At 58.3% G+C, this 22,200-nt stretch overlaps 8 protein-coding genes across 8 annotated transcripts; all 8 read left to right on the plus strand.

Annotated features, from left to right (window-relative positions):
- Positions 1-677: 677 nt before the first annotated feature.
- Positions 678-1,160, plus strand: LSCM1_00478 (uncharacterized protein; the record flags this gene model as incomplete). The annotated part of the gene is made up of 1 exon (XM_067318129.1): positions 678-1,160. The coding sequence occupies one exon, from the start codon at positions 678-680 to the stop codon at positions 1,158-1,160; it is 483 nt and encodes a 160-aa protein (XP_067174234.1).
- Positions 1,161-2,711: 1,551 nt separating this feature from the next.
- Positions 2,712-3,542, plus strand: LSCM1_00479 (uncharacterized protein; the record flags this gene model as incomplete). The annotated part of the gene is made up of 1 exon (XM_067318130.1): positions 2,712-3,542. The coding sequence occupies one exon, from the start codon at positions 2,712-2,714 to the stop codon at positions 3,540-3,542; it is 831 nt and encodes a 276-aa protein (XP_067174235.1).
- A 1,831-nt stretch (positions 3,543-5,373) lies between these two features.
- Positions 5,374-7,728, plus strand: LSCM1_00480 (uncharacterized protein; the record flags this gene model as incomplete). The annotated part of the gene is made up of 1 exon (XM_067318131.1): positions 5,374-7,728. The coding sequence occupies one exon, from the start codon at positions 5,374-5,376 to the stop codon at positions 7,726-7,728; it is 2,355 nt and encodes a 784-aa protein (XP_067174236.1).
- Positions 7,729-8,842: 1,114 nt separating this feature from the next.
- LSCM1_00481 (uncharacterized protein) lies at positions 8,843-10,387 on the plus strand (the record flags this gene model as incomplete). The annotated part of the gene is made up of 1 exon (XM_067318132.1): positions 8,843-10,387. The coding sequence occupies one exon, from the start codon at positions 8,843-8,845 to the stop codon at positions 10,385-10,387; it is 1,545 nt and encodes a 514-aa protein (XP_067174237.1).
- Positions 10,388-11,633: 1,246 nt separating this feature from the next.
- On the plus strand, positions 11,634-12,437 carry LSCM1_00482 (uncharacterized protein; the record flags this gene model as incomplete). The annotated part of the gene is made up of 1 exon (XM_067318133.1): positions 11,634-12,437. The coding sequence occupies one exon, from the start codon at positions 11,634-11,636 to the stop codon at positions 12,435-12,437; it is 804 nt and encodes a 267-aa protein (XP_067174238.1).
- Positions 12,438-13,449: 1,012 nt separating this feature from the next.
- LSCM1_00483 (uncharacterized protein) lies at positions 13,450-14,046 on the plus strand (the record flags this gene model as incomplete). The annotated part of the gene is made up of 1 exon (XM_067318134.1): positions 13,450-14,046. The coding sequence occupies one exon, from the start codon at positions 13,450-13,452 to the stop codon at positions 14,044-14,046; it is 597 nt and encodes a 198-aa protein (XP_067174239.1).
- Positions 14,047-15,723: 1,677 nt separating this feature from the next.
- LSCM1_00484 (uncharacterized protein) lies at positions 15,724-18,879 on the plus strand (the record flags this gene model as incomplete). The annotated part of the gene is made up of 1 exon (XM_067318135.1): positions 15,724-18,879. One exon carries the CDS (start codon positions 15,724-15,726, stop codon positions 18,877-18,879), a length of 3,156 nt encoding a protein of 1,051 aa, XP_067174240.1.
- A 1,150-nt stretch (positions 18,880-20,029) lies between these two features.
- Positions 20,030-21,628, plus strand: LSCM1_00485 (uncharacterized protein; the record flags this gene model as incomplete). Its single annotated transcript, XM_067318136.1, has 1 exon — positions 20,030-21,628. One exon carries the CDS (start codon positions 20,030-20,032, stop codon positions 21,626-21,628), a length of 1,599 nt encoding a protein of 532 aa, XP_067174241.1.
- Positions 21,629-22,200: the final 572 nt, after the last annotated feature.

Consider the following 22,200-nt stretch of genomic DNA (forward strand, 5'->3'; position numbering starts at 1 on the left):
CAGAGACATGCGCCTCTTTCGGCGATGACCATTCGACGTAAGGCGTAAATAAAAAAGATTCGAAGGTACTTTTGAACGACAGACGGTGTCACGACGGTCAAAGATGGAGGGTAAGTGGGACAGCGACGTCACTGCACGATTTTTCTGAGTGCACACCAACACGCTCATGGACGCCTGTGCTTCGGGAGGCGGGTGCAACGATTATTGCACCTCAGGTGGCCATCGCCGTGCTCCAAACGCCATCACCACCGGACAAGCCGTGCGAAAGGCGGACGCGTACACACTAATGCCTGCTTCCCATGCGCAGCGGAGTGCTTACGTGGTGATGTGCGTGCCGGCAGAGGTGCACTCCGCTGCCTCGATGCACTTTGTCGCTGCCTCTTTCGTCTACTCTTTTTTTTTTCGGCTAAACGGTGACGTGGACGCTCTCCGGCTCGGCGTCCTGAATACATTTTCTTACACCGATGCATGGGACATCGCGGTGAGAGACTCCAACCATTTTGGTTTTCCTCTTTCTTTGCGCGCACACCCGAGCTTTCACGAACGCGCACGTGTCTCTACCGGATTGTCCGTTGCACGGCGCCCTCCAGTGACTGTTCACAGCTGACGTAGGATACCCTACTTCCGCTCTTTCTGCTCGATCACACACCATTTTCATTATACCACCCACGTGAATGATGATGCGCTCATCGTTCGCTCGTAAGGCGGCCTCCGCGGTGGCTGGCGCGGCTGCGGTCGCCACCTCTAGCGATCCCAAGATGGTGTCACTACACAAGCTCCTTATTGGTGAAGTACAGTTCCGCAACAATGTCCTGCTGAAGGAGTGCAACATTGTACACAACTTTGGTGCCAACTGGAAGTCAGACATCGAGGCCTACGCCAAGTCCCTGCCAGCTGACCAGAAGAGCGCGCTTGAGCGTCAGATTGCGCGCGTCAGGCTGACGCGCTACACAACTCGAGAGCTTGCCGAGCACTGCGGCGAGGGCCCGGAGCACCTGGACGCGGTGGCGCGCGAGGCGAACATCGCGCAGGCGAAGGCGTACGCGCAGCTGAACGGCGCCGACAAATTGGAGGCCTATGTGCAAGCTGAAGCGAAGAATGCCGGCTGGTCCGATGCCGAGACGAAGAACTTTATGGATGCGGTGAAGGCGTCCAAGTGAGCGCAGGCGAGGGAAGCATACAACGAACTTGAGGTCGAAGGAGGGGGGAGGAACTGTACGGCACGTGCCACGCGCCGCGATGCCATCGGGTCCTTTGCTGACCACAGGATTGCTAGCGGTGGATGGCTCATTTTCTTTACTCTGAGCGCTGCTCTCCAGCGGTCTCCCTTGGGCAAAGAACACCCGCTCTCCCTCTCCCTCTTTGACTTCGCCGCACATTTTTGTTCATCAGAGGTATAGGTGCGCGGCTGCAGGCGGCACCCAGGCACGGGTGCGTGTCGTCGATGAGAGAGAGGGTGCATGCCAAAGCGACGGCACAGGTAAGCATCTGCGTTTGTGTACACAGGTAGGAGAAGAGGCGCCGCCTAACAGGACCAAAATGTCTTCGAGCCACCGACACCTGTTTCTGCGCAGTGCTTGATTTCGGTTTTAGTGTAGCGTAGCGGAAAAAAATGAAGCCAAAAATGACGCTGTCTTTGGTGCACTGCCGCGCTTTCGTGAACAGGATTCGAGATTGTATACCGCGTGTGACCGTCTCTATGGGGGACAGGGGGAGCGACGGCGAACGCGGGGCCGATGGTAAAGGCGAGAGGAGGTGACACTCTGGAACGGAAAAGAAAAAGGAAGACGAGCGGGCACTTCCCGCGCCGGTAACAGTCTGAGGGATGTCGTGAAGCACATGACAATTTTGATTGGCACGGAAGCGTGCTGAGCGAGCAGTGAATGTGTGCTGCTGCCTCTTCCGCTGAGCTTCGCCGCGCACACCTCCTCCTCCTCCACTTTTCCGCGCCGCACGCAAGCAGTCTTGACGACCTAGGGAAAGAAACGAAGCCGCCGTCTGTAACGCGAATGACATAAGTATGTGAATCTCATAGTCACCGTCATCTCCGAGGAGCGCACGCCTCCATCTTGCATCAGAAGGTGGATCCTCATCACGGTGTTCCTGTGCCTTGCTGATGGACATGAACGCTATCGTGAATGCATCAGGCTGCAGCATTGACGTGTTGGCGCCGAACGTCGCGACATTGTTGCTGAGCGTTGTCGCCTCCCTTTCTGATGTGTGGCACATCCCTGAAGGCGGCAGGACGTGAAAGGGATAGGGGATCTAGGGACACCTTCAAGGCCCATCACGCTTAAACGCCATCGCCCAGCGCACTATTCCTCTTCTTGTTCCGCTGCTCAAGCTCCTTCCAGTGGTATTCCGCACCCTATCTTTTTTTTTGTGTGTGTGTGCGCGTGCGCATTTCGTTGTTCAAGTCCACAGCTTTGGCGCGGCTACGCGTCTCACGCTCGCGACGCTAAACACCGTTCCAACAACTGAAGGAGGCAAGCCCGACACCCACGTTGGCACTGAGACGTACACATTGGTCCAGGGGAGACCTTTCCTTCCGCTCTCTTTCTCTTACGTTTGCGATCCTTTTTTTTTTCGGTAACACGCTTTGTGTGCGAACGCTCGACAGAGTGGCGGCGCGCATCATCCGGCTGCGTGGACAAACAGTCACGAAGTGCCTTGTGTGGCACAGACTCCCTCCTTACGCCTCACGCGTCACCATGGGCGCTGTAAAGTTTCAGCTGTACACGACACTCGGTGTCTCCAGGAAAAGCTCCATGGAGGAAGTATCGCGTGCCTATCGACGGCTTGCACTGAAGTACCACCCCGATCGAAACCCGGATGGCGTGGAGGCGTTCAAGCGAATAGCGAACGCCTACGCGGTACTCTCCGACCCGGAGCGACGCGCGGTGTACGACAGGACCGGCTTCGTCTCAGATTCTGCCGGAGCATCGCACGACATGTCTGATGAGGCGGCGCGTCAGCAGCGCTCGGCGGAGCTGGCAGATCAGGTGCGCGGCTTTTTTGTCGCCTATGCTGGATCTGCGGAGGAGCGGGAGGACGTGGTGCGTGGCTACGAGGAGTGCCACGGCGACTTTAGGAAGATGCTGCAACGGTGTCTGCTGTTTGACAACGGCGTCCAGGGGGAGGTGCAGCGGTTGCACCGCCTTGTCACCGAGCTGATCATGAAAGGAAAGCTATCGTCCACGCCCGCGTGGGAGTCGACAAGCACCCCGAAGGACATCCTCAAGCTGGAAGCATCCCTGCGACGTGAGCGTCAGGAGGCGGAGGAGGCGTTGAAGGAGATGGCCGGCAGCGGCTCCCCTGGCGCCGCAGTCGCAGCCCATGGCGACCTCGGCGCCTTGCAAGTTATGATTCGACAGCGGCAGCAGTCTTCATACGAGTCCATGGTGAATCAACTCGAGAGCAAGTACGTGACGAAGAAAAACGGCGCACGTCCGTCGAGCAAGCGCACACGCGAAGTGGCACCGGCTGCTTCTGGAGGCGAAAATGCCTCCAAAGGACAGCGGAAGACCTCTCGCCGACCCTAGGTGTGGCGCAGGCGTGTGAATGGTCACGGATGCAAGTGCTGGCTCAGGTGGGGTGCGCCAACTGCCTCTCTCGAGGGCTGCTTTCCCGTGGGGTTTGCGATATCAAAGACAGAAATTTTTCGGCCCCCTCCCCACTTCTCTCTCTCTTGATGGCCACATGTGCGTGTGACTATTCATCGCTGTTGCTGATGCGATCCTTCCAGTTTGTCTTGACTGCTTTCCGGGCGAGCCCGCCGCCAGCACCTCAGCTATGGTGACGGAAATGCCATCGGTGCGACCTTGATGCGTGCCGCACCTCTCCCTGCACATTTCGTTTCGATTGCACGCCCTCTCCATCCTCGAGAGATGGAAGGCAAACAAACACAAAGAGGGAAAGGTGAGAGATCCCACACGATCATCTTGCGGCTCGTTATAGGTTAATCGCCATACGAACATGCACACTGAGCGACAGCTAACGGCAGATACGCGAAACGCCTAGTGGCAGGCACGCAGGCAAGGCCTGCGTTTGTGCTACGGCTGCTGGGCTGATCGAGGGGCGATGAAGTGGTTTGGGCCCCCGAGCATGCACGAGTGGCTCCTCAACTCTCTTCCTCTCTTTCATATGCATTCCCGTTTTCCTGAGACGCAGTCGTCCTGTGATGTCTATCGCACACCACCGGTGCCTCTGACGCGGGATGCTCCGTCACGTTCCCAAACCTTTGAGCCACCGGCGTACATGTGCGCTCTTATTTAAAAAAATGCACGTTTTTCTTTGTCGTTTGAGCTGCCGTTTCTCCTTCTCCACCTCCTTTGTGCGTCTGATCCAGAAACTTCCGCTCCATTGCGCTCTATTCAGGTGGCGCTGTGATCTCAAGCCCATCCGCTTTTTTGTTTGTATGCGTGTGGAGCACTGAGGTGGGCCGTTGCTCTCCAGCTGCCGGTGTAGTAGCCGATTCCGCGCGGAGCGTGCGGCGCGCGTGTCTTTTCACACGCCCCTGGGACTCTGCGGCTCATCACTTTTTGTTTGAGAACGCTCATTTGCCTTTTTTTTTCGGCTGGCAGACCGATTCTCGCGTGCGCGCAGCCTGAAGGGTACGGGGATGTGCCTCTCCTTTCAGTTGTCCGGGTTGCTGTCAGCGACCATTGCGCGTGAGAGGAGTGACTTTCTCATCTGCGAGCATGTGCTGAATGACCTGAGGACGCGCCCATCTACATGCATACCATGTGTCGTGACCTACCTGCAGACCGGTGAATCCGACGATAGATGAAGTGCCCAAAAGAGGAGGAATGCGGGAGGAGGATGGCAGAGAATGTGCGCGGCAACAGCGACGTCGCGCATCATAGCACCCCCTTGTCAGACTCCCACCCCTGTCGTCTCCGAACCTCACACCCATCACCATCGCTTCTGGACACAGACCTTCTCTTGCTCGCATATACATATATGCATATCTATTCCTCGATCGATCGATACGCTCGACGCAAACGGAAGCCTCGCCATCACCTTTATCGTCGCTGTTTTTTATGTTGTTGTATACACATGTGTACGTGTGTATACCTCCCCCCTCACTACCCTCTTCCCTCCGCCCTCCTCCTCCTTCCCCCCAGATTTTTATACAGCGTTCGACTTGAGTGTCTATCGCTCACGTAGTTCTTCTCTCTCTTTCGCAGAAAGAAGTGCAGCTCCCCGTTCTGGGCTGCTGCTTCGCTGCACGCGCGATTGCATCTCTACCGCCCTCGCCTCGCATAGGTGTATGTGTCTCTCTCGCTATCTACTCCGTTATCGGTCTCTATGTATCGATAAGCTCACGCTTCTCCTTCGCACTCGACACATAGTTGAAAGACTGGGACAGGTATGAGGTCGTCTTCGGTCATTCGCGGATCGATGCGCGTGCACGACGTTCGCGCGTCGCAGCGACGCTCTTTCGCCGGTCGTATCAGTCACCACATTGCCTCCCGGCTCTCACTCGCTGGGCCTCCATTGGAGGTGCGGTCTGGCACCGTAACCGGCACCATCATCAATACACTGTGCAGCGTGATTGGCGCCGGTGTTCTATCGATGCCGCTGGCGCTCTACTTCTCTTCCATCATCGTCGGGACAGCGATTCTCCTTGTACTCGCATCCTTCGCGGGCTTCAGCGTCTACTGCCTTGTCGTGGGCTGCGACGCTACGGGCCGCTACTCGCTAACGGAGGTGATGGCGTTTGCACTCTATCCACCACAGCTGTGGGAGGAGTACCTGCACACTCACCGAGACGGCAAAGGGGCGGTGCGCGCACAAGATGCACAGCGCCTGGAAGGGCAGCAGCACATGGCGGCGCAGGCTTCGCCTGGGATGCCCAACAACAGTAGCAGCCGAAGCACTGCGAGCAATATGGTGGCTCTGGAGAACGCCGAAGTCGCGGCGACAGGTGCGCGGATGAAGCAGCACAGAGGTCCAGAGGAGGGCATGGGCGGCAAGGAAGAAAGCACTGAGATCTCATATCATCGTCACCAGCACGGTCGCCATCGGCACGACCGAGAACGGCTTGATGGCCAGCCGCAGACGGAAGACGCCGGAATCGACGGGCACACAGATCACGATTCAGACACCTCGTTCCTTGCGCCGCCCACGAGCATGTACACAGAATTGCGCGACGCATACGCGCGTGAGGAGTGGCGACGCCGTCGTCACCGTCGCATCATAACGACACTGATGGAGCTCATCGTGTTCTGTAGCAACTACGGCACACTTGTCATATACTCCAAGGTGATCGCCGATTCCATGCCCCCCGTCGTCTTCTACGTCACACGTATGGATGGCGTGCTGGTGTCCAAGTATTTCTGGCTTCTCAGTGGCGGTGCCGTCTTCTTTGTGCTGAGCTCTGTGCGAAACATGGAGGAGCTGAAGTGGACCTCGCTGCTAGGCTTTCTGACCATCTTGTACATTGTCCTTCTCATCGCCTTTCGCTATCACACTCAGCAGCAGTACGACTATCCCCACGTCGACCAGCGTCGTTACGGTGAGGTGCGTTGGCTCCGCTTCTCGAGCGGCGTGCTGCAGGCGATCTCGACATTCGCGTTGGCGCTCAGCTACCACTACAATGTGCCATACTTCTACAAAGAGTTGCAGAACCGCCGACCGTACTGCATGATGCAGTCTCTCTCGGTAGCCTTTCCCATCATTATCGCTTGCTATGCCGTAACGGGCATCTTTGGTTACCTGACCTTCGGCGATCAAGTCGCGGCACCGAAGGCGGGCGGCAACATTGTGTCCAACTACCCAAAGGGTGATCTTCTCATGAACATTGGCCGTCTTGGCCTCTTTGCCCACTTTGCGTGCGTGTACCCTGTGCTGTCGATCTGCACGCGCCGCAGCCTGCATCGGCTAACCATGATTTTCTTGACCTGGACAGATCAGTCAGCCTTGATGAGGGAGGCTGCCAGGGTATCTGGAGCACAGCTGACGGAGGCGGAGAGAGGGAAAGAGTTGAGCGCAGCTGCATCTGCCTCCTCGTTCCCCCGACTGACCTCCGCACACGGCTGTGGCACAGAGAACGGAGATGGCGTGGGCGCCCATGCGCCTGGCGAAACGTCTCCCCTGCTGCAAAGTGGCGGCAGCCGCACGCGAGGCTACGAGGTGTTCAAGAAAATCTCCTCACCGCACGTCGTTGGCCTTCAAAGGCACGGCAACGCCGACTCGTCGCTCTCCGCCAACGCCAGCCTTTCAGCGGCTGCAGGGTCGTGGGGAAGCTCCTGCACAAACGCCAGTAGCGCAGGGCCGCTGAATGCCTCGCAGCTTGAACCAGAAGAGCCAGGCACCGTGGACGTGGATCGTGATGTCGGGTCACCCGATCAGACCACGACGCTTGCCATCGTGGTGGAGGCCGCTTTCCTTGTGTGCACAACGGTCCTCATCGCTGCGACCGTGCCGGGCATCGATTTTGTGATCCAGCTGATTGGAACCCTGTTTAGTGTCTTTGTGGTGATGGTTGCCCCGGGGATGGTGGGGTGGTGTGTGTTCTCGCCTACCGGTCCCTTCGGCTCTGCGTCAGCTGCCGCGGCCGCATTCAAAAGCAGCGGCAGAAAGCTGTCGGACAGCACCGTAGGTGGCGTATCCTCACGCTTCCGGCTGATTCGACTGAAGCAGTTCATGTGCCTGGTGAACGCCGTATTAGGACTGTGTGTGACATGCATCGGCATTTCGATGCTGGCGTACAACACGGTGTGAAAGAAAGGCCGGTGCGATTCGCTGCGGTCATCGACAAAGAGGATGCAGCTGCATCAGAGGCTGGCGTGTGTAGGGCGCGTGCGAGAGGAGAAACACAAGCCAGCTACTCACGCTCGGCGCATCTGTACAGGTCTTCTTTGTCTGCCGCTGCGTTGAAAGCCATGTCTCGCGCTGCCCCGCTGCACTCTCAGGCCTGTTCTTCTTTCCTCCGCAGCTGTCCTCGGCAGAATTGCAGGGCGACCTTTTGTGCCGCTGGGCTTGCGCAATCAACTCGCGTTTTCTTTGTATGTGTGTGTCTCTGTCTTTATATGAGCATTCTTTTTTTTTTGTTCCCCTGCGATGCCCTCAAGAGATTTACGCTCTCTTTGTGGTTGTCCTTTTTCATCTTGATGTCCATCTCGTGTAGCGCAGCGGCGAGCGATAGAGCGCGGCCCTTTTGTTCCGACTCGGTGAGCCGTCATGCATGGGGGGAGGAGGAGGTGAATGCAGCAAAGCGGAGGCCGACTGTGATCCTCTTTTCTCTGAGGCACTTCTGGAATGCAGACGCACTCGATGTCGTGCGCATCACTACTTTGGGCTGTGCGCGTGCGACGGCGAAGGCAGAGGTACCTTCTCGACACGATGAGGTTGCCCAGACGACGACACGGGCGACTGTGTCCGACGCAAGAGGCGCACACTGCCGCGCGCGGGATTCGACCCGTTCTCGACTCTGCTTTTGTTTTCAATGGAGCGCACCTCGGCAGTGCCATCGGTGCGCCTTGGAAAGAGCGATGCACGTCTCTTATTCACCTCGGCGTCGGCAGCACCGATGGTGATGGGGGAGCGGCAGCAGCGTTTCATTCTCCCTGGGCATTGGCAGGTCTCCGTACTACACCGTAATGCCCCCGTGACTGCTCCTATGCTTTTCCTTTGCCCCCAAATGTATGAGTCTCTGATCCCCTGAACGCCACTCCACCCCTTTCGAGCTGTGCAGAGATGCAGCGAGAGAGAGAAAAGAAGGAACGAAGACAAAAGCGGCACGGGCGCCCCTCAATCTGGACAACTGCATTACCCGCTCTCTCTCTTTCTCATTCTCGTGCAACTCCTTGCGCGGTGATACACGCTCAATACTATCATGAAGACCACTCTGACCAACTCCTGTGAGCAGCGAGTGGCGGCGCGCTCGATAGCGCGTCTGCGCTACGGAGCGGGTGCGCGCCACTTCGCCCCTGCGCACCTCGATGCGCTCTTCTTGCGCATCTCACGTTTTTCGTCGACGTCTCCTCTGGTGATGAGTGCGCGTTACCGCTCAGGCTGGGGACTTTCCAAGAGCCGTCCTGTGAAGTACGTGTCGACGGATGCTCCAGAATTGCGGGGGGGACGCTCTTGCGTCCGGGCAGCCTATTGCGGCGCAGACGAAGATGCTCCCCTGAAAGATTACGTTGGGGAGCTGAGTAGCGTCGCTTCCGATAAGCTCCGCGGGGTGCAGCTGGTCGGCACCCGGGCGGAAGACGGTGGCGGTGGGGATAGTGAGGCGCGTCAGAAAGACGTCGTGGAGCCGACGGAGGTCGATTTCACCTCTGGCGAGAAACTGGGCAAGCTGAAGAAGCTCTACCGCTGCGCAGGTGAGGGGGGCAGTTTTCTGTCTCCTGCGGAGCGCCGACTCTTTTCTCGACTCATTTACGAAACGTTTTACAGTGACGGGGCTCGGAGTACTGCGGATCCCGCGCTTTGGTACCAGGCGTCGCTTGAGGTTCATTGGGTGGAGGAGTGGGTTGCTCGTCGTGCACGCAAGGAGCGGTGGCCGCAAGACGAGGCGCGACGCCAGTTGAAGCGGTCGCTTCTAGAGCGCGTTGACCTGCAGAAACCACTGTCGTACATCATCGGCTCGCAGCCGTTTTTTGGGTGTGATATCCACTGCGAGGTGCCCCTTCTGTGTCCGCGTCCAGAGACGGAGATGTGGACGCACTGGCTGGTGTACAACCATCTCGCGTGCGCGGAGCGTAGCGTCACGGACGCTAGCGCGTCTCCAGCGGTGCCGTCGATGCAAATCCTGGACGTGTGCTGCGGCACGGGCTGCATTGGTGTGGCTCTGGCGAAGCACTTGCCCAACGCCGCCGTTACCGCACTTGACATTCTCCCAGAGGCAGTGCAGGTATCCCGAGAAAACGCGACACGCAATGGAATTCCACCCGAGCGGTATACGGCGTTGGAGAGCGACATGTTCAGCTGCTTTCTGGAGGAGCAGGTGCCCGCTCAGCAGGGTGGGTGCGCAGGCTTCAGCGGAGACCGACCGATGGGCACTGTGAAGGAGGCGTATGCTGGCACCTATGACGTGATTGTATCGAACCCGCCGTACGTGCTACCGCAGCAATACGTCGATCTCCCTCCGACCATAACTCATTGGGAGTCGAAGACGGCCCTCGTCGGCGACGATTATCGTGAGTCTCGGCAGTATTTGTACTTCAAAGAGCTTTGCGTGCATGGAGCGAAATTGCTGAAACCGCGTTGTAAGCGCAATCCGCTGCTGCGCGACGCACCGAACGTGGCGATCGAGGTTGGCCTGCAGGCCCACATGGTGGCGGAGCTGATGGACAAAAGCAAGCTCTGGAGAGATGTCGAGGTCCACCTTGACTACGCCCAGCAGGAGCGTTGGATTACAGCAAACTCTGCTCATTGAGGAAGAAAAGGCGGCCGTTTTTTTGCTTCTCTCTTTTCGTCTTTTCTATCGGAAGGTCATGTGAGTCCGTATGGGCACATTGCAAGAATGCTTTGCGTGGGCTCTTTTTTTTCTGTTTACTCTCAACTTCACGTCATTCTCTCGTAACGTTTTGGACGCAAAGGTGACGATAAATTGTATGCACATCCGCTGGGCAGCCAACCAAACAAGCAAACGAAGTGAAAAATAGGCACCAACGCATATCCGCTCCCGAGCGAAGAAGATGAAAGCAGCTGCTGTACGAAAAGTGTTGTGCCAAGCGCCAGTCACGGCTGCTTACTGCTTCAGCGACATACTGAGTGCCCTCGCACAACGCGCGTGTATTTCAGCCTTCCTCGAAGAAGCGTTTCGTTAGGGAGCTGCGTCTCCGGTCAGGGGCCTCGTCGACGAGCCCCTCTTTTCTCCTCCGCGCCCCTTGTCGACCTTCGTTCGACTGTCTTCATGCCCCCTTCCTCCCGCTTCCTCGTTCCAGGGCAGATGCACACACTTGAAAGGCCCCTCCTTATTTCCCCAAGCACACACACATACACATACACACACACACACACTAACCGGCTTACTCGAGAAGAGTCTCTGTTGTATTCGGCTCTTTTTTCCTTGTGGGCTCGGCCATCGACCAACGGAGGGCTGCTGCGTACGGCTTGAGCACATAGGGAATAGTCGCCGTTCGCTTTCTCTCTTCGATTGAGATCACGTTAGACTCTTCCGCTTCTGCTTCACGCTCGCCCTACTGTGACCTGGCCCCTTTCTCGGGAGCGCCGCTTTGAAAACGCACACACCTCTACGAGTAGTCGGCCTGGGTAGGCGAGGCGGAGGGAGGCAGCAAGAGAGAAGAAGAGGGGAGACGCCGATACAGCTACACGGGCGTCCCCTACGCACACCGAACCCTCAGGAGATCAAACGCTGTCCTTTTTGGTTGTTCTCCGACGGGCACTCCGGAGTTGCTCCGCGAAGTTTTTTTTCTCTGTCGTTACTGTCTCCCTTTCTCTGCTTCACGTGCGGAGTCGGCCGAGTCTTCGCTGTCGCGGCTTGAGTTGGCGATTTTCACCTGAGCGGTGCGGAGGTGCGCATCTCGGGCCATTTACTTTTTTCTTCCTTTCCGTTTCATCGCCCACCACTACCCCCTCTCTCCCTCCCTCCCTCCCTCTCCCTTGCCCATCACCGCTGCCTGTTCCTTGCCCGCCAGCGTCTACGGTGATCACCAGCCATGGTACTGCTCGAGTGCAAGCGGCTGCCAAGGGAGGAGTACAGCAACGACTACGATGCCTTCATGACCAGTGTGCCAATCACCACTAACATCGGGGAGGCCACCGATGCGGTGCAGCGAATGCAAAATACGCGTGTGCGGCTCACGTGGATGATGGCGGCCGCAAAGGAAATGCTGAAGGACGGCATGGTAGGGGAGGCCCAGCAGCACCTTCTAACGGGACCGATTGGGGACACGGAACGCTACCTCTCACGAGAGCGAACAGAAAGGCGGGCGTTGTGCGTACAGAGTGAGCTGGACGCCCTCGTGGAGGTGTTCAAGGGGGGTGTAATGATTCTCTTTCCAGCCGAGTGCAGCGGCAGCGATGCGTGCCAACGTCTGGCGGCTATCGTCGACAGCGACACGGCGTCGGACGTGGAGAGGTCGAAGGCGCACCGAATTCTCAGTATTATAGACGACGGGGCGACGAACGAAAACACATTGAGCGGACGAGCGGTGATGTGGTGGAGCGCCAAGCCACTCGCGCGGGACGCCGACTTTTCCAGGTACATTGGCAAGAACGACAAGACAAAGATTACGGTGAAGCTAGTGGCGGAGGGTGGCGCGGCACCACCCCGTGAGCCCGCCGTCGACGCGAGGTCACAGGCGGAGCTGATGCAGCACTTTTACAGGAAGCAGGAGGAAATGAAAAAGCTGGTAGAGGACGAGGACATCTCATATGGCAACAGTGCCTGGGCCAACCCGCATGGCCTGAAGAATCAACTGCAAGGTCTCGACTCGATTCATTACAAGGGTGCCTTATGAGTGTGCCACTGACTGCACGCGGATGTGGATGGCGTAAAGCGATGCTGTCCCTTGTGGCTGGAAGCGTGCGTACATGTGCATATCCTCGGTAGTTATTTTGTATCGCTCCAGACTGCATGAAGATGGCGGCCTCCGAAGCTTCCCCCCTCTCCCCTCTCTCCTTCTCTCCCTTGTTCTGTTCGTTTATTCTGCGCGCATGTGCAGTGCGGGTCTGCCGCTGCCATTGCAGCACACACACTGTCGGCCGAAGGGTGGTGCCATTGGGCTCTTCGTCGTCCTCTTGGCCATACTTCTCACATACCCAACCGAGAAGGCCCTCCTCGACTCTTTTTCATTTTACCTCTCGTCCGTGTGATGGTTCAATTGGCGGGCTGTGAGACGGCAGCATTATGCGCTCGAGCAGTTGCTGTTCGGTCTGTGAGGGTCCGAGTACTGCCCTCGTGCTTTTTTTTTACCCCTCTCGTGGCCTCCGAGCAGCTCTTGGGTAGTCTATAGCTACCAAAAGTCGCTCTCCCTGTCGCGCTTATCGAAGCGGCAGCCCCGGTTGGCCTCATCAAGACATGCACGAACACACAAATACACACCAGAAAGAAGAAAAGAAACGGCGCTTGACGATTAGTTATGGACGCGCTCGACTGACACCCGGGTGCCTCATCGCGCACAATTGCAGCCCGTCCAGTAAACCGCTGGCCACATGTAATACTTACGACTTCCAGCTAATCTGCGCAGGGGCGGCTGCGCGTAGCGCTGGAGAGTCCGGCGCTGATATCTCCATCTCTCTCGGCGAGCGCATTTTTCGTTTCGGTACTGGTCGCTCACCCCACTTCACCTCTCTCTGGGCCATCACCTGCTGCGGTTCTTTTTTTTTCGTCTTCGGCGCCGAATGACCTCTTGCTGTTCACACTGAACATCGCTGCTCACACCAACATCTTCTTTGCGTGTCTCCCGGCATGGTTGTTGAACGTGACACCAGCAGCGTAGTTGCACTCTTTGCGTATCTCTCGCAGCCGCCATGGGCGTCGATCTGACCGGCATCTCCAAGAAGAGTCGTGTGATTCGCCATCACACGTACTCGACGAACCCCTACATCAAGCTGCTGATCAAGCTGTACAAGTTCCTCGCGAAGCGCACGAGCTCCGGCTTCAACAAGGTCGTGTACCAGCGCCTTCTCAAGAGCCGCAGCAACCGCGCCCCGATCTCGCTGAGCCGCATCGCCGTCGTCATGAAGCGCAAGGCTGTCTTCACGGAGAAGAGCAAGAAGGCCCCGATCGCCGTCGTGGTCGGCGACGTGTTGGACGATGTGCGCATGGCCCGCATCCCCGCGATTCGCGTCTGCGCGCTGCGCTTCTCCAAGAGTGCGCGCCAGAGTATCCTCGCCGCCGGCGGTGAGTGCCTGACCTTCGACCAGCTCGCCATGATTGCTCCGACGGGCAAGAACACGTACCTGATGCGTGGCCGCAAGTCTGGTCGCGAGTCTGTGCGCCACTTTGGCGCCTCTGGCGTGCCCGGCAGTCACTCGAAGCCCCACGCGACGAACCGCGGCAAGGAGACGAAGCGCGGCCGCCGCCCGGGTCAGTCGTACAAGCGCAAGGCCTTCCGTCACGTTTAAGCAGGAGGGGTAGCTTCTTGAGGCTGGCAGAGCTGGTCATGGTGGGGGCGTGTGCTTGTGCTGAATCGCGCACGAGTGCCGGGCAGAGGGCGAGGACGAAGACTAAAAACAGCCGTAGGAGGGGGGCATGTGATGGGCACAGGAGCGACGAAATCTCTGTGGCGCTTCTCCTTCGACGCTGCTCTGACATTACGTCTTCACTCCTCTTCTGCCTTTTCCTCCGCGCAGGTCTCTCTTCCTTCTTCCTTCCCCGCCGCTTCACAAACGACAGTCTACCAAGCACCGACCAGCTCACGCGGTGTGCACACACCGACGCACAAGGTACGTGCAGCTGAGGGTATCGTGGGTGAAAGAGTCACAATGCCTTCACGAAGCCCTCGCCCTCTTGTGGCTTTTTCGTGTGTTTATATGCTCGTCCAGTGCAGCTGCCCGTCTCTCCCTCCCCCACCCACACTTTTCCTCCGCCATCCCCTTTTGTGTGTCTGTGTGCGTCTCGCTTCGTTTTCTTTTTGGGGGGGCGCTTCCCTTTTTTCTTTGTCCTTTTCGATTCCCAAAGATCATTAAAAGAAACGAAAGCAAAAAGATCGAGCAACGCACTCAGCGCGGTGCGAGGCAGAGGAGAGGCAGAGGGTGGCTGGAGTACGCCCCCCCGTTAGCACCTCCGGCACACGGCACGCACCCCCTTCTGAGCCAGAGCGACCCAAGCGGTGCGCGGCGGCTGAGGAGCCTCACCGTCGACGGACCTCACCTGAGCTTCTGCAGAGAAGCCGTCAGATGCCGTCGCATACCCACACAGCTGACGGCGTGAGAGGGCACGTGCCGGCTGCCGATCTTGGCACGCCTGGGAGGCGGCGTACACGCGTGGGCGGCACATCTTCCTCTACCTTCCCCTTTCCTCGGTCTCCCGCTCTCAACTCCTGCTTTCTCCAATCGGAACTCGCTCTCTGTTTCTATAGCGCACCCCTCTTCTCTTCTACTCTGCACATATGTGCCCCCCTGCCGACGTGCCACCGGTCGCCCCTTTTTCCTTCCACCGACCCCCCCTCCCCCCCCACACATACACACATATTTTCCGTCTCTCTGCGGTCCCTTTTCTTTACCACATTGCTTCACCGAGCAGGACTCCCTCCTCTCCCGCGCCACATACCCACACGTCATAATAGGGGAGCATGCCGGTTCGCCGTACAGAGAGAGGCGAAAGAGCGAAATATATCTGTTCATCACCCGTTGCTTGACACCTTTAGCTTGCTCTCCGTGACGAGGCAACGACGCAGCGCGACTCAACGACTACCGCGAAAGCTGCGGGATACTGGCCACATCGCATTCATTGATGCAGCGGTCGTTGCTTCGCTGTTGCTGATTGGCGATTTACGTTCCGTTTTGTCGCTAGGCTCTGACCATTCATCAGGGAAAAAATTAAGCACCCTTCCCTCCCTTTTTCTACATCATATTCCTTGCAGGTGCGCGGCGGTGTACGCAAGGGACGAATTTACATTGCTGCAATCACCGAAACCCCTCCCCCCTTTCCCTATATATTTTCATTGGCAGGGTTCTGTCACCCTGCGCTCATCATCGCGGGGGGAGAGAGAGAGCGAGTGAGACGGGCAGACACACGCACATTCACACACAGGGCAAAGGCGCCTCACTCCTTTTGTTTGTTTGTTTGCATTTGCGAGCATGTCTTCTCTGCAGCGTCGCGCTCTAGAACGCGGCGAGACTGTCGGTTTAGGGGGACTGAGCGCGATGGACCTGCAGCGGATCAACTCCGTTCTGCAGGCTTGCGGGGTAGCGGATATGCACGGCTCACCACAAATTTACGCTCATCCAGAGTCGATCCACCTCATCGCGCCTAGCGATCTAAGATTCCTGGTGCTGCACGCCGACGTACTGGCAACGCACAAAGACTTACTGTATGATGTGCGCGCCTTCACTGGCATTCTGTGGGGCATGACACAGCATGCAGAGCGAGGAATCGAGAAGGTGTTGCGCGCGATCGACCGCAGTGGCGCTGGGGCTGGAGAGAACGTGCAAAGCGGCGGCAGCGGTGGCGCGCCGTCGTCGTCGCCGCTGCGCGCATCGCCGCAGGCGCTCATGCACACGAATGCGGCGAGCATGTACTCCGCTATTTTCCCGCACCTTGTGCAAGTGTTTCGCGTGACAACGCTTCTGCGGGCGTATGAGAGTGCCGGCGCCCGGGCAGAGGTGCGAGAGGCACGGCGCGTCTCACAGGCGGATGTTGATGTAGCTTCCCGACTAGCAGACCGGCTGACCCAGCTTTTCTTGTGCGAGGCAGGGGAAAGCACGACCCCGACTTCAGGTGGCACCAGCGCGCTAAACTTGACGGCTACCTACACGAACGTAGGCCACCACCTCTTCCGCACCACCGAGAGCGCGCTCAGCTCTGTCATGCTGCTCCTCTCTTCACTGACTGGTCGTCCACGCAGCGACGCGGGGCCCATTCTTCGCTACTTCCATTCGGTCAGCGCCTGGAAAGCGAGCGCACTGGGCGTGCTGGTGACAGAGAGCTACGGCACTGCGATTCAGACGGTGCTGTTTGCCCTGTTTCATCGCCGGGGCGAATTCGAGAACTTTGAGGAGGTCGCCGCTAAGCTTCTTCTTCAACGGCTCGCCCTGCGCCCACCTTATCAGTGGCGCACATTCCGACTGCTGTACTTTCGCGTGCAGGATGTCGGTGCGCGCGGAACGTACGCCGAAGATCAGCGAGGCAGCAGCGCGTTTGGCCAGCTGCTTATCTTCCGCCGTATTCAGCGCGCTCTTCAATCGTGCCTCACCACGGAGCGTCGTGATAGCGCGGTTGAAGTTGCGACCGTGAAAGCACTGCGTAAGGCTGTTTTTACGCAGGTTCACCGTGGTTGTTGGGCTGCGAACAGTGCTGGCGAGACGGAGTCGCCGTCGCCCAAGAGCAGCGCGGACGCGATGCCGCCACTCTTGTCATACTATCAGCTTCTCGTGCTCGCCGCATTGCAGGGGATGCCCGAGGCGGATTTGACAGGGGAAGCGGAGTTGCTGCGGCGCGCTGTGCAGACGGGCTTGTCGGCCGAGCCAGAGGTGCTTACCCCGTCCTTTTTGCGCGTACTGCTCGCCTGCTGCTATACCGTTCCAGCGCCGATTGATGCGGCAAGCTCGCACACGTGTCTGTCGACGCCCTCCACATTGGCGCTTTACGACTCGTTGGCGAAACATGTTTTTCAAATTCCTCTGTGCTCCAGCACTGCAGGGTCTGCTGAGGTGAATGGATTATTTGCCACCGCTTCTCTCAGAATCGAGACGTTGGTGAACCTTTGTGTCTGGAGCGCCATCCACATCACGCGCGAAGATGAGCAGGAACTCGCAGACGGAGCCGCTGTAAAAGAGAACCGCGCAGCGGCGGCAGCACACCATAAGTCGGCGTCAGCCCCACTGCACCCAGGCGCCGAGGTCGGGGCGCCAAAAGCGGTGGGTCTTCCTCTTCCACCGGCTCCACCCACGAGGACGGCAGGGGCGGGCGATGTAGCATTCATGCCAGCCCTGCCACTGCCTCCCACGCCTACGTCTGCTCTTTTCCACCTCATTCGCCGCGACGTGTCGCTTCTGTACGGCGGCAACAAGGATGTACTGCGGCAAACGCCTGAGGCGGAGCGGGTGCGCGCGAAGAGTTTCCCATACGGCTTCCGCGCGATGACACTCACGATCGTGCACGTTCTTTTTGGTGCACTTCGAACAGAGGACCTATATCGCCACATTCCGCCGACGGACATGTTGCCTGTCCTCGCGCAGCTCTTCGCCTTGCGCGCCTATTATCCCCTGTCGCTCTCAGCAACAGAGGCGGAGCGCAAGGCGGCCCGTCGCTTGCTGACCTTTATGCAGCATGCCTTGGCCCTTCTACCGCAAGAGATGAATGCAGCAACGGTGAATCAGCTTCTCTGCCGTACTCTCGTCCCAATGAGTGCCTCGGCGGCGCAGGTGAGCCAGCTCGAACTCGCCTTGTTCGAGGGCTATCTGCGCTCCATGGCGACCGCAAGCGCCGCGAACGCGATCACGGACGAGCTCATGCTCCAGCACTGGGTCGATATCGCGGTGCCGGCTATCACGAACCGTCACAGTGTCACATTGGCCAATGCCGGTCACGACTTCCTGATCGCCGCTTTCCGAGCCGAGAAGTATGTAAGCCCGCTGTTTGTGCCCACGTACGTCGCCCTTTTTATTCCTACTGCCGACGTCGTTGACGGCAGTAGCGTCGGCCAGCGATCGAACTACCCGCCCTTGCCGGTCAGCGTTATTCAGCATTTTGCGCGCATGGTGCGGGCCGCCTGCCACGGCATCGAGCGTTGCGACTCGACAGCGCTGGCGCGGCTGTTTGAGGAGGACTCTGACCGTGGCAGGGACGCCACGAGAGCTGGCTCGGAGAGTGCCGCTGCGGCGTACATGGCGAAGCTGTCGCCGTCGCAGCGCGAAGCACTCCGAAAGCTGACACCGACGAATGCGGTTCTTCTTGTCGTATCTTCGTTGTTTGATTGTCTTTGTCTGCTGTGGAACAGCACGCCGGGCTACGTGAAGGTGGCGCAGGACCTCTTTGTGGCGTACTTCTCTGGCCTGTGCAACCTGCTGCAATGCTCAAGCACACCAGTCTTGCAGCGCGTGTGCGCCTCGATCGAGGCGCTCGAGGTAGAGCATCTGTGCGGCTCTGGCAGTGTGCAGCTCCAATTTCTCAAGTACGTCAATTCTGTCGTCGACGCGGTGCAGGGGCCGTCGAAGGTGGGCATTGCCGAATGGTTCCTGAAGATGAACAAGCGCATCCAGGAGCAGAACTACGGGAAGCACTCGAAGCTGTAGCGCAGCGCCTGCCTGGTGGGCATTGCTCAGGCTGCCCCTGGTGGGTGTAGCGGGTCCCTGTGCCTCATAGGAACGGGTGTTTCATGAGCTGCTTCCGATGTCGGGGAGTCTAATGGGGTGGAGGGAATGAGCGGCGGAGGGTTGGACTGCTGGCGGGCACCCTTTCGGATGGAGCGGTGCTCCTGTGGGTCTCTCGGTGGAAGGTGTCTCGACTTGCTGCCCTCATGTTTTTTTTGTTGTTGATGCACCGTCCCTCCAGGTGAGCCATGGCGGCTGGCGCCTCGTCTTTCGGGTCAGTGTGTGTGTCTGTGTGTGTGTCTGTGTGTGCCTTTTCTAAGCTTCCCTCGCCCCTCATCGAAAAGGACGATACGCGCAAAAATGACGGAGCGGAATCATTTAGCCAAAAAGCGGTGAATGGTGCTTCGAGCCCTAAGGCGTACGCCTCAGAAGTCTGGCGCGGGCGGCCTCGAGTCCTCTCTTCACGCGACGTGATTAAGTGGGAGATGCTTGACGATCCAGGCGAAACGCGGTCCCACTCTGCCCACATCTGTCAATACCTCCTTCTCGAAGAAGGCAACAGCGACTGCCAAGGCGAAGGAGATGCCCAAGAACTGTGCCAGTGTGCTGCAGGTGCTAGCGCAGTACGTGGAGGCAACTAAGGACAGACGGCGGAGCCCTATCGCTCGCATGTCTTGTTGTTTAGCGGAGCAGTGCTGGGTATCTGGTACGGGACACAGTTGCTCATGGATTGGCGCTGGCAGAGTGCCCTCTGTGTGTCGCTGCTCCCTCTCTCTTCTGTATGGCGTTCTGTCCTAACAGGCGGTCTCAGCGCTTTTTTCGTGCTCTCTTTTCCCTCTTGGTTGATGTGGTTGCACACCTCCTTTATCGAGGGTGGCGGCGGTGTCACGTCGTTGGTGCTCTTGGATACTCGTGCAGCCCTCGTTCATTGGCTGTAGGGGGTTCGATGACTGCCTCGCGAGGCTGCACAGCGTCTGACACGTATTCCTAGCAACGGAAGGAGATACCACGAGGGTCCAAAGAGGACTTGCACACTTCGTTGCCACGTCGTCGCTGGAATCTTTTCTTTTTTTTGCTCCCGTTTGCTTTACATGCTCTCCTTCGTTTGGAGTGTGCTACCGAATTTCGAGCGATGCGTGCATCTCTTGCATGCCGCGATGCCCCTCTGTGTAACATCGCTCGCGGACTGCAGCGCGTAGCTGTGGCGATGCTCGCGAACGCTGGTGTGCTAGAGGCTAGGGCTGCCTCTGGTGGCGTGTTCACCACGGCCTCGGCAACCAACGTGAAGGGTGGATCTTTCAACTGTGCAGTTGCGAAGCGCCAGGACGCCTCTTCTTTGGCGCTGCCGGCGGATGTGGCTGAGGATCTTTCGAAGCCGAAGACCCCCATGAACATGCGTTACAAACATGTCCCCTCCTCGCGTATCGGCCGCGCCGCGGGGTTCGCCTCACTCTTCGTCCAACTGGGGTGGGAGAAGATGACGGGCAGCACGCCGGCTGGTGGACTGCTCTCCGAGCGTGGCCACCAGCACATTGTCGACACGCTGTGTCGCATGCGAGGCTCAGTGCTGAAGCTGGGCCAGATGCTCAGTATCCAGGACGAAAGCACCGTTCCCCCTCAGGTCACCGCCCTCTTCGAGCGGGTGCGTGATCAGGCGTTTGCGATGCCGCGTAGTCAGCTCGACCAGACTCTCGCCAGGGAGTTCGGCAACGCTAACTGGCGTAGGGACCTCTTCGACACCTTCGACGATACCCCTGTAGCGGCGGCGAGCATCGGCGAAGTGCATCGCGCCAGTTTGAGGCCTGGCGCCGCGGGCACGGACCCGACAAAGCCTCCAGTAGAAGTCGCGGTCAAAGTGCAATACCCGGGCGTGGCGCGGAGCATCGATTCCGATGTGGCGAACCTGAAGGTGCTCATGTCGTTTGGCGTACTGCCGCCGGGGCTATTCGTGGACAAGATTCTTCAAGAGCTACGCACTGAGCTTGGGACCGAGTGTCGGTATAGCCTTGAGGCATCCAAGCAGATGAGGTATCGCGACCTAGTCGCAGCGGACCCTGCCCTCTCCAACCTCTTCTACGTCCCCAAGGTCTACGAAGCCGTCACCACGGATCAGGTACTTGTCACCGAGTATGTGCGCGGCGTCCCGATCGACCAGCTTGGCAAGCGGCCTGATGTTCCGCAACGACTGCGCGATTACATTGCCGAGCGCTTCATGGAGCTGACGCTGAAGGAGTTGTTTGTGTGGCGCTTCATGCAAACAGATCCGAACTTTTCCAACTTTCTGTACAACGCCAAGGAGGAAAAAGTACACTTGCTCGACTTTGGCGCGTCTCGCGAGTACTCGAGAGCGTTTTTGGACGATTACCTCGACGTCGTGACCGCGGCCGCCACCGAAGACCGCGAGGCTGTTGTCGAAAAGAGCATAGCGCTGGGCTTCCTGACAGGACAGGAGGTGAAGGAGATGCTCGAGGCGCACTGCGCCAGTGTGCTGCTGCTGGGGAGACCGTTTCAGGATCGAGCGCACCTGTTCGATTTCGGCGTCCAGAACTTGCCCTCTCTCATTCAGGCGCATGTGCCGACGATGGTAAAACTTCGCCTGCGCCCTCCACCAACTTCGGTGTACTCCCTGCACCGTCGCCTCAGCGGTACCATCCTCCTCGCGACGAAGTTCAAGGCGCGCATTCACAGCGGCAGACTCTTCTGGGACATTCGCGACCAGCTGCAGAGGTGAGCTGTATTTGGTGTGAGGCGGAACTGTAGCCGTCTCGAGCGCGGCGGGGGGGTGTCGGGTGGAGGGAGTGGCCGTTGCCGCGGTGGGACTCGCTCAAGCTGAGGCGAGAGCAATGCGCATGAAGGGTGGTAGGGGCGCGGCGGATTCTGTTTGAGCTGTCGTCGCTAGCCTCTGAATGAAGCATCTGCATGCCGAAAAGCATGCTGACCGCACCACTGCCGCCTCTGGTACGGTGTCGAGTGAACTGCGGACCGCCTTGTGTGCGACTATTCGAGAAATCTATTAAGCGCTTCGCTGCGGCTCGTGTGCGGATGCCTGCAGCGCATTAACGCGTGCTCATCTGGTTTTCCTCGAGTATTTCGGCTAACAAAGCAAAAAATCATGACAGGAAGGGAAGAATTACTACCGCGATTCCGAGATGAAGTATGGGAGAAGGTGAGCGGAAAGGGCGACTGCCATGCACAGTGCTCTCATCGAGCTTGCTGTTTTCGTTCTCAAGTGTCGTGCGACTCGTTCATGGCATCGGTGCAGTGACGAAGGCGCGATGGCGATTTTTCTGAATCTTCGAAGTT

The sequence above is a fragment of the Leishmania martiniquensis genome, chromosome 36 (genome assembly GCF_017916325.1).
Source record: "Leishmania martiniquensis isolate LSCM1 chromosome 36, whole genome shotgun sequence".
Lineage (NCBI taxonomy): Eukaryota > Euglenozoa > Kinetoplastea > Trypanosomatida > Trypanosomatidae > Leishmania > Leishmania martiniquensis.